General features: G+C 49.3%; 3 protein-coding genes across 3 annotated transcripts in view; all 3 read right to left on the bottom strand.

Annotated features, from left to right (window-relative positions):
* Positions 1-441: 441 nt before the first annotated feature.
* PADG_05169 (uncharacterized protein) lies at positions 442-2459 on the bottom strand (the record flags this gene model as incomplete). The annotated part of the gene is made up of 3 exons (XM_010762602.1): positions 442-1627; positions 1738-2034; positions 2200-2459. The coding sequence occupies 3 exons, from the start codon at positions 2457-2459 to the stop codon at positions 442-444; spliced, it is 1743 nt and encodes a 580-aa protein (XP_010760904.1).
* A 458-nt stretch (positions 2460-2917) lies between these two features.
* Positions 2918-5800, bottom strand: PADG_05168 (uncharacterized protein; the record flags this gene model as incomplete). The annotated part of the gene is made up of 8 exons (XM_010762601.1): positions 2918-3269; positions 3381-3849; positions 3938-4024; positions 4105-4278; positions 4351-4654; positions 4725-4805; positions 4918-5643; positions 5738-5800. The coding sequence occupies 8 exons, from the start codon at positions 5798-5800 to the stop codon at positions 2918-2920; spliced, it is 2256 nt and encodes a 751-aa protein (XP_010760903.1).
* A 2425-nt stretch (positions 5801-8225) lies between these two features.
* PADG_05167 (uncharacterized protein) overlaps positions 8226-8969 on the bottom strand; it is a gene marked incomplete at both ends in the record, with an annotated part of 1101 nt that continues 357 nt past the window's right edge. The window contains one exon of the mRNA XM_010762320.1: positions 8226-8410. Within this exon, the coding sequence (XP_010760622.1) occupies positions 8226-8410 (185 nt within the window). The remainder of the gene's footprint in view (positions 8411-8969) is intronic.

Here is an 8969-nt window from a genome sequence, read left to right as displayed (position 1 = left end):
CTCTTCCCGGTTCGTTTCATTCATGTACAGCCCCAAATACCCCCCACCACCCACCGCGGCTTTTTACATGCTTGTACATACATTCATACATCATCAGTTGTTTCATTTGTGTATATGTTGGCCTGTACTCTGTAGAATAGACAAAAAACTCCCCCACGCTTTCCTCTCTTCATGTTAAAATAACATTAACGATTAGCAGGTTAGAGACACGATTGAGAAGAGATACGAATCTAATTCGCTCTATGACATTGTCGCTTTCCTTTCCTTCCCCTCATCAAACAGCTACGAATGGGACAGATAATAATATTATACAAATATACGGGCAGGCCGTGAACACCACCCACCACGACGAACTATCAACATAAAAACCAACAGAAAATAATAGATAAATAAATAAATAAATAAATACCAACGCCTCAATGTAAAAACCAACATCGATGACTAGGCATGTATGAACCACAACCACCCGCCCCGCGGCCTCCTCCGCCGCCGCCTCCTCTTAAACCGCTCAACACTCTCCCCAACACCCCACCCCTCAACCAACAGCCCCCTCACATCCTCCAACCCCAACCCACTCATCTCGGGATATATCGCCCAAATAACCACACATCCCACCGCGCAGACAGCCGCGTACAAGACAAACGTCCACCCGGGCGAGATCCACTCCATTACCGGCAAAAACGTCAGCCCGACAACAAAATTGGAAGCCCAGTTGACCCCGGTGGCGAGCGCCGAGCCGAGCGAGCGCACGCTTAGCGGGAAGAGTTCGGATTGCTGCCAGGGTATCGTGCCGATGCCGGAAGCGTACGCGGCGGTGAAGACGCTGAGAGCGGTCAGGATTAGGAGCGGGGAGAGCGCTGCTAGTGCTGAGTCGGGCGGCTGGTGTTCCTGGGGTGGGTTGTTGGGTAATGGGGACTCGAAGGTGAAGAAGGCGAGTGCGCAGAGGAGGAGGGCGGTGGTCATGATTGGGATTGAGACGAGGAGGATGCGGCGGCGGCCGATGCGGTCGATGAGCGAGAAGGCGAGAAGGGTGAAGAGGAAGTTTGTCACGGCGACGGAGAGGGAGGTCAGCGTTGGCGAGGAGAAGGCCAGGAGAGAGAAGATGGTTGCGCTGAAGTACATGAGTGAGTTGAAGCCGCAGAGCTGCTGCAGGGCCTGGAGCATGCAGGCAATCGTCAGCGCGCGGCGGTTGCCGTCGATCTGGAAGAGAGCGGCCCAGCCGCGTGGGAGGTGCAGCCATGCGTGCGATGACGTCTCTTGGTTTGAGGGCTTTAGGAGCTCGTCCAATTCATCTTCCTCTGCGTGGAGTTCCCGTTCTATCTCCCGGACGAGTTGGTCGGGGATTCGTGGGTTGGATGGGCCGTAGATTCTGTGGATGACACGCCGGGCTTCGGGCTGCTTGTTTGCCCGGACAAGCCAGCGGGGGGTTTCGGGGAAAAAGAGAACGATGACTAGCTGGACTATGCTGGGGAGAGCCCCGAGGCCGACCATCCATCTCCAGCCGGCGTGGGTGGTAGAGAGGAGCCAGCCGATGGTGTATGCAACGACCTGGCCTCCAGTCACAAAGAGGCTTAAGATGGTTACCATTCTACCTCGCATGTCGGGAGGAGAGAGTTCAGATATGTACCTGTTGCGCATCGTCAGTAGCTGTGGATGTAATAACCGGCAGGGTGTATGAGAGGAGAGGAAATGGCTGCCACCCTCCCCCTCCCACTCCCTCTTCTCAGTTTAACATACAGCGGGGTAACCAGACTAGCCGCCCCAACACCCAAGCCAATCAGGCTCCTGCCCAATATCATGGTCCAGACATTCGAGGATACGGCTTGCAACACCCCTCCAGATATGAACAGGAGATCAGCAATGAGGATGACGGGCTTGCGACCGAGCTTGTCGCCCAGGACACCTGCGAACGGGCTCACGATCAGCGCAAATAAACTGGTGCACGCTGTAATCAAACTCTTATCGCGCGTGCTGAGCATACGGCCCGACAGGTCTGTCCCGATGGACACTAGGGTCGAGGAGATGACTCCGGTACTGTTATGATTGGAAAAGAGAGAATACTTAACGATCAGGAAGTCCATGGATTTGCAGTTTCGCGTAGAAATAAAATTGGAGGCTCCATCTATTCAGAGAACATCTGGAGAGGCCTAGGGAGGAGGGGGATTGGGGGGCGCGCGGGAACGAAAAGGGAAGCCTTACTCATAGCCGAAAAGAAAGCCGCTGATGCCGGCTGAACAGGTTAGCGCCCATATGAACGAGCTTCCAGACTCTGCTGCTGCTGCTGCTGCTGCTGCTGCTGCCCCTGGCGATGTCCCTAGCGATCTTCTGTTAATCTGGTTGTCATTGTGGACATCCCCTTCTCCAAACTGGTCGGAGTATCGAGGCGGCGGAGAGCAAGGGGTAGTGGCAGTCTGGGCTAGCAGGGGAGCTTCGGGATTGTCAGCTGCAGAGGCACTCATGTCGTGCAGCTCCAGATCCTCCTAGATGGCAGTGCCAGTGACGTCTGATATTACTTGGGGGGAACGACCAGAGGGCATATGGCGGGTATCATGGTGGGGCCCGGTTGCATGAGTATCTAAAGATGGAGTTGAAGTTGGGGAAATGACAAAAACAAAAGAAGAGAGGCTGACGTAACCAGCCAGCTGCTACGGCGGACAGGAGATGCCAATGAGGCAATACCGGACAGACAGTAATTAATTACCCAGTGGGCCTGCAACCCGAGAGCAATTCCGTATTAGTCGTACGGCCTTTGTCTTCTCTTCTCTCTTTCTTTCTTTCCTCTTCGTCCCTGTCTGTGTCTGCTGCGCTCCGTGGCAGGCAGACCATGCGAACACCTGCATATGGAGGGAGGTCCTATATATGCTTATATAGTTTAATGCTACCAAGGTACGGTACATAGGAATGCCATTAAACACGTCTAATGCGCAGCCACCACCCCAGCCGCATTGGCCTGCTCTGTAATCCTCTTCTTATACGCCTTGACATCCCCAGGGAACTTCTCCACCGTCCCGTTATCGCAAACCCACAGACTCGTGCACACGTTTTGCAACATCGTCACGTCGTGGGACACCATCAGCACCCCGCCCTGGAAACTCTTCAACGCCTCCGACAACGCGTCCATGGCTTCGATGTCGAGGTGGTTGGACGGTTCGTCGAGGACGAGGATGTGCGGGTTTGTCAGCGAGATGCACGCGAAGGCAACACGGGATTTTTGGCCTCCTGACAAAAGGCCCAATTTCTGGAGACCGGTCATGCCGGTGATGCCGAAACTGTAGATATTGAAGTGGTTTTAAGTGTGAGTATTTCAGGCAATGATGGTCTTCGGTTTAGAGGGGAAAAGGTAAGAAAAAATAAAAAGGAGGGGGGGGGTGGCTACTTACGCTCCAAGGTGACGCCGGTATTCTTCCTCCGTCTGTCCGGGGTAGTTCTTCGCCATGAATCCAACAGCGCTAGTATTCATATCCAGCGCATCCACATGATGCTGGGCAAAGAACCCAATCCGCAGTCGGGGATGTTGCGAGATGACTCCCGACATCGGTGAGAGCGCGCCAATCAGCAACTTCAGAACGGTGGTTTTACCAGCACCGTTGGGCCCAACAATACCAATGCGGGAATCTAGCTGGACGTCCAAGTCGACATTCCTCAAAAGGATTTTGTCTTTCGTGTACCCGAAACAGACCTCTGACATCTGCACTATGGGTGGAGACAGCTTTTCGACGTCTGGGAATTTGAAGTGGACGACATATTCGTTCTCGGGAGGTTCCAGGACCGGCATGCGCTCGAGCTTCTTGATTCTCGACTGCGCCTCGGAGGACTTAGCGGCGTTGTAGCGGAATTTATCAATGAAGACTATATACATGAAGTAAGTCAGTTTTCAAATCCTCCATGCTGCAGGAACGAATATGTCAATAGGGGCGGGTTCTTTTTCTATACGAACGTTGCAGATGGGCCCGTTGAGCCATTTGATTCTCATATTCTCGTTTGGCAGTCTTTCGTCGCTCTTCCTTTGTAGCATAGAAAGATTCTGTAAAAAAAATAATAATAATAATAATAATAATAAGTTAGCGTTTCCCATCACTCTATCATGGAAACAAGAGTACATACCGAAATTAGCTCCTCTGTAGTAGTCCAACCGTTCGGCATGTTGGTGGATAATATCGGTGGCAACCTCATTGAGGAATGCTCGATCGTGAGAAACAACCAAAACAGTGCTTGGATAGGTTTGAAGATAATTGGCCAAGAAGGTTATGGACGGCACGTCCAACATGTTAGACGGTTCTGCAGGTCATCTTCCAATCAGCTTTGCTTGCGAAATGTAGAGGGTTAGCGGGGACTGGGGTAAGAACGAACCGTCAAGCAGCAAAAGATCGGGCTCGCAGAAAAGAGCACGGGCGAGGGCAAGACGCATACGCCAACCTCCAGAGAAGGTCTTTGTGGCGAATTGCTGTCGCTCCGGGGAGAAGCCTAACCCAGCGAGGATACTTGCAGCACGGGGCTCCGCTTTGTCCGATTCCATTTCTGCAAGCTTGGAGTGGATGTCACTGAGGGTGATGTCGAGTGCCTCCCTCTCCTTATCAAGGCGCATGGCATCTTTTGAAGTGTCTGCCATGGACGACCGCTCTTCCTCGATAGATGCAAGCTGGTCTGAGATTTTCTGTGCAATCAGTTAGTCTACCTTTACGTCCCATCATCGTAGTCGATTCTAATTGTAGACCATGACGAACCTCCTGCTCCTTTAGAAGATGTTTCCGCCAGACATCTGCATCCAACACAGCCTGTAATGCGGGAGTGTCATCACCGGCAATCTGTAAGAAGGGATTAGCCGTATTCAGATGAACCGTCCTAAATGATTAAAAAAAAAAAAAAAAAGAAAAAGAAAAAGAAAAAAGAAAAAAGAAAAAAGCGGGATCATAGCACCTCTTGCTCGACATGGAGGATAGAAATATGCGTAGGAATAGGCACTTCTCGTCGACTCAGCGCCCGAAGCAGTGTACTCTTTCCAATACCGTTCTGGCCCACCAAGCCATACCGCCTACCATATGCCAGCGTCAACGACGCATCTGTCAGAATCCGCTTGCCAGATATAGCCACATCGAACACATCGACCTTGACATCCTTGCTCTTCGAAGCATCCCCGCCAAGCTGCAAGGGGTTGACCGCCATGTAAAACTCCTCGTAGGACTGCGTGGACTCTGGCTCATTGAGCAACCTCGACGCTTCGTACTCAACCGTCTTCATCTCCTTCCTCTCCTGCTTCGCGCGGATCTTAGCCTCGGCTTTCTGCAGCTTCTTCTTGTCGACGCGCGATTCCACTTTGCGCGTATTAGCAGATTCCAGATCGACGGAGCCACCCGCCAAGCCTAGGGTCGACGACATGTTCCTCTGCGAGCCGACGTGGATGGTCTGGTCGAGCTTTTTGGCCGCGAAGGGCACATGGGCCTTGGCATCGACGCCGTTTGTGGCGCTGAGAGCTGAGATGAATTTCTTGACCAGGTTTTGGATGTCGGCTTGGTTTCTGGAGCTAAAATCTCCAGAAGCTGATAAGAGGAGAGCTGAGATGGTCTCCGCGGCCACCAGGAGGGGTGATGGAGCATTTGGATCAGAGTCCTCGACATAGGCCTTGGATGCATGTGTTAGATAGCCCTACGGGTGAATCGTCAGCGAGGTTCATTCGGGATACTTGTCCAAGGCATCCATATAGAAAATGCATGCAATAGATGCGAAAAGGAGCTCTTACCACCGAGTATTCAGATATCACATGATCTATTCCGGGAATCTGCTTCTGGATTTCCGCCTCCATAGCGTCAAGAGGGCGGATGAGATGCGTTGCGAGGTTAATAATAATAATAACAATAATAATAATAGCCCGAATCCACAAAGCCACGGTGGTCACAACAATAGAATCTATCCCTGCTGCTGTCTCTACTTTGCAACAGGTGCGAACAATGCGTCCGGGAATGTTTTGGTGATGCGGGACGGTTTTGGGCATTGAAGTTGTGCCAATAAGATTCCCTCACAGTTGGGATTTCCGCTGCAAAAGTCTCTTTTAGCTTCCAATGGTTCGACCCAGACTCGCTAACTTAATACTTAAGTTAAAATAAATCGCTGGAGCCGCTGAAATTAGATGTAGATGGATTCAGATGCAATCTTCAACCGCCCATTTTACTCTTAATTCGCAGTATTTATTCATGACTATATTATCCCCAAAAAAATATTATCTTAATAGTCCATGGATCATACGCTTTGCCATTCACACGGCCTATCCTCCAGTGTGTGCTTGTATAACAACTTACGTCGTCATTGTCAGGGAATGGAATTTCGCAGTATCTGGCGTTATATCAGGATGCTCTGTGTCCATGTACCCAACTGTCATATAGCTCCCCACTCATATAGAATAGGGGGTTTCCTAACTGACTTTCGTCTGCCCAACAAGTTCAGCCAACCCTGTTGATGAAGAAGAATCAGGGAAAAATACAGAGACCAGAGACCAGGAACCAGGAACAAAAGGCCGAAAGCCAAAGCTTTAAAAACGATGAAAATAGTCTTTTATGTGGCTGTCTACAGCTCCCCTGTTCATCTCTCTCAAACCTGGTAAATATCGCAAAAGAGATAGGGTTCAAATGAGATCAAGCTGTGGAAGAGCTAGGCTGAAGAAGCTAGGAACAACAGCGGTACATTTGCTGCTGCATAGTTAATTAGTGCAGATAACAAAAGGCACCCTTTTCTCTTCTCGCGCAGTCTCAGATTCAAAGATGCAAAGATCTCCCTATTCCCCGAAGCAATTGCTAGAGCGAATTGCTGAATATCGTAATAGTCCAGTGCTTCATCGAAAGATTCGCCGGAAGAGAGGAGCGGGCGCGAAGAATAGTTGCACCGTCCGCCGTTCTCTCCTTTCAGCAATATATCTTCTCCTCTGGGAATTTATTCTGCAAGAGTAGGACAGAAGAAAAGCCTGAAATCTAAGCTTTTAGTCCCGACCACAGAAATAAATAACAATAAAAAAAGAAAAGAAAGAAGAAAGAAAGAAAGAAAGAAAGAAAGAAAGAAAGAAAACAACAACAACAACAACAACAACAACCCCCAGCATCTTCCTCCCCGCCAACGCTCGCTTTTACAGATGCGTAAACCGCTGAGCGGGGCATGTAACAGTTAATGTGATGTAACCTGAAATGAGCAGAGGTGGTTGCTCTGGCCAGTTCTTCTCGTCCAGCCGTGTCTGTGTCATGTTTCAAACAGGATTTTGGGCCAGGGGGTACACTAAGGAAACGAGGGCGAAGAACTTAAAAGATAATATACAACTCTAGAGCATGAAGGTTGGAATGCATAGATATATTGAAAGTCTGGGACGGTGGTGTTGCACGAGCTTCCCATCCATACATTCCCTCCCTCTATATATAAGCTTGGTGTATTTTAGGAATGCCCCTTTCCTGGGAAAATGGCTGGGGGATTCTGTAAAAAAAAAAAAAAAAAAAAAAAATGCGGTCTGAATAGCTGCCGGGTGCGGTTTGATGGAGGCGATATTGCCTGGCAGGTGTTACATAGCTCGACATAGCTCGGACGCTGTCTCACGGGCAAGGAGGAATTTTCCTTGGTCGCGCCTATAACAGCCATCTTTTTATTTATTTATTTATTTATTTATTTATTTGCTGATAGCATGGAATTGACACCGCATAACTTTACTCCGTACGTGCCGTAAGTTAATGCAGCGAACACAGTCGTGCTGTTGAGCCCAGCAAAGGATTGGTAGTTGGGGAAGCTCAGCTAAACCAGCAGACGGACGTATGGACGGATTAGTTAGTTTAGATGCCCCGTATTCTCAGCAGGAATATTTCAATAGGAACCAGCAAAACGGAAAACCTTCCCCTCCCTCTTACATATCATCCAGCCGAACAAGCGGAGACATCGTGCCTTGCAACATGGAACGACAAGGAAAGATGAACGAAGTGCAAGGCGCAACTGTCTGGAATCCTTGCCCTGGAAGGAAGAAGGATTGCGAGTTACGGAGCTGCATTAACCAACACTCGGTTTCATCATCATCATCATCATCATCATCATCATCATCATCATCATCATCATCATCATCATCAATCATCATTGGAGACCGGTGCTTTACAAATGTTTCGGTTTCTTTTTCGGCCTCACCTAGTGTATGCGGGATCCTTCGAAACCTCGTTAACTCGGACTTGATCATTGGGAGGAAAGTTAGCAATAAATAGATATACTGTTTAGCCGCCCCTGGAGGATGTGTCTATGGGCTGGGATTCGCTGGTTTGCTGAGCCAGTCGCAGAGCAAGGAACCCTGAAGCTGCTTCTAAGGCTAACCTGGAAACCAAGGTCCGGCGGCTCTCTGCCCCGTAATCATGAATCATGATGAAGAGAATAACCAGGATCCAACCGAAGAGCCGTCGTTCTTTGGAGTAAATAAGCAAACAAACAACCAACAACCAAAACAGAGAACTAAATACAGAGATAAAAAGAAGTAGAATTTTTGAAATTTTGCTTTTTCTCCCTGTGAGACAGACTAACATTTAATTCCAGTTGCGATCGATTCTTCCAAGCGCCTAGCACCGCCAATGAAAAAAAAAAAAAAAAAAAAAAAAAAGCCACGTTCCGCCGTTTAAGAATATCTGATGAAGCGACGGTTTCGGCGCTTCCCCAAATCTCAAGCTGGCTCGACCATCCGTCCGTCACCAAACCATATATAGGCGTCGCACGTAGTAACGCGGCTTTAGTTTCAGATGTTCAACTCGATGGCAGATCGGGCGGTGCGAGTGGATTCATTCGTCCAGATAGTTCAGCGACCTCTTCTTATTTTTTGCATCTCCCCTTCCATCCGGGTTAGATTGGGGTTACCTTCAAACAAGGAATTCAAGGAGAGGAGAAAAGGAAAAAGAGAAAGAGAGAAAGGAATCCTGTTGCCATTGGGAAAGTTCCAGGCCTGGCCACTGATTTATTTTTTTATTTATTTA

The sequence above is a fragment of the Paracoccidioides brasiliensis genome (genome assembly GCF_000150735.1).
Source record: "Paracoccidioides brasiliensis Pb18 unplaced genomic scaffold supercont2.6, whole genome shotgun sequence".
Classification (NCBI taxonomy): domain Eukaryota; kingdom Fungi; phylum Ascomycota; class Eurotiomycetes; order Onygenales; family Ajellomycetaceae; genus Paracoccidioides; species Paracoccidioides brasiliensis.
The sequence above is the reverse complement of the archived record's forward strand: the minus strand, read 5'-3'. Positions and strand labels throughout refer to the sequence as shown.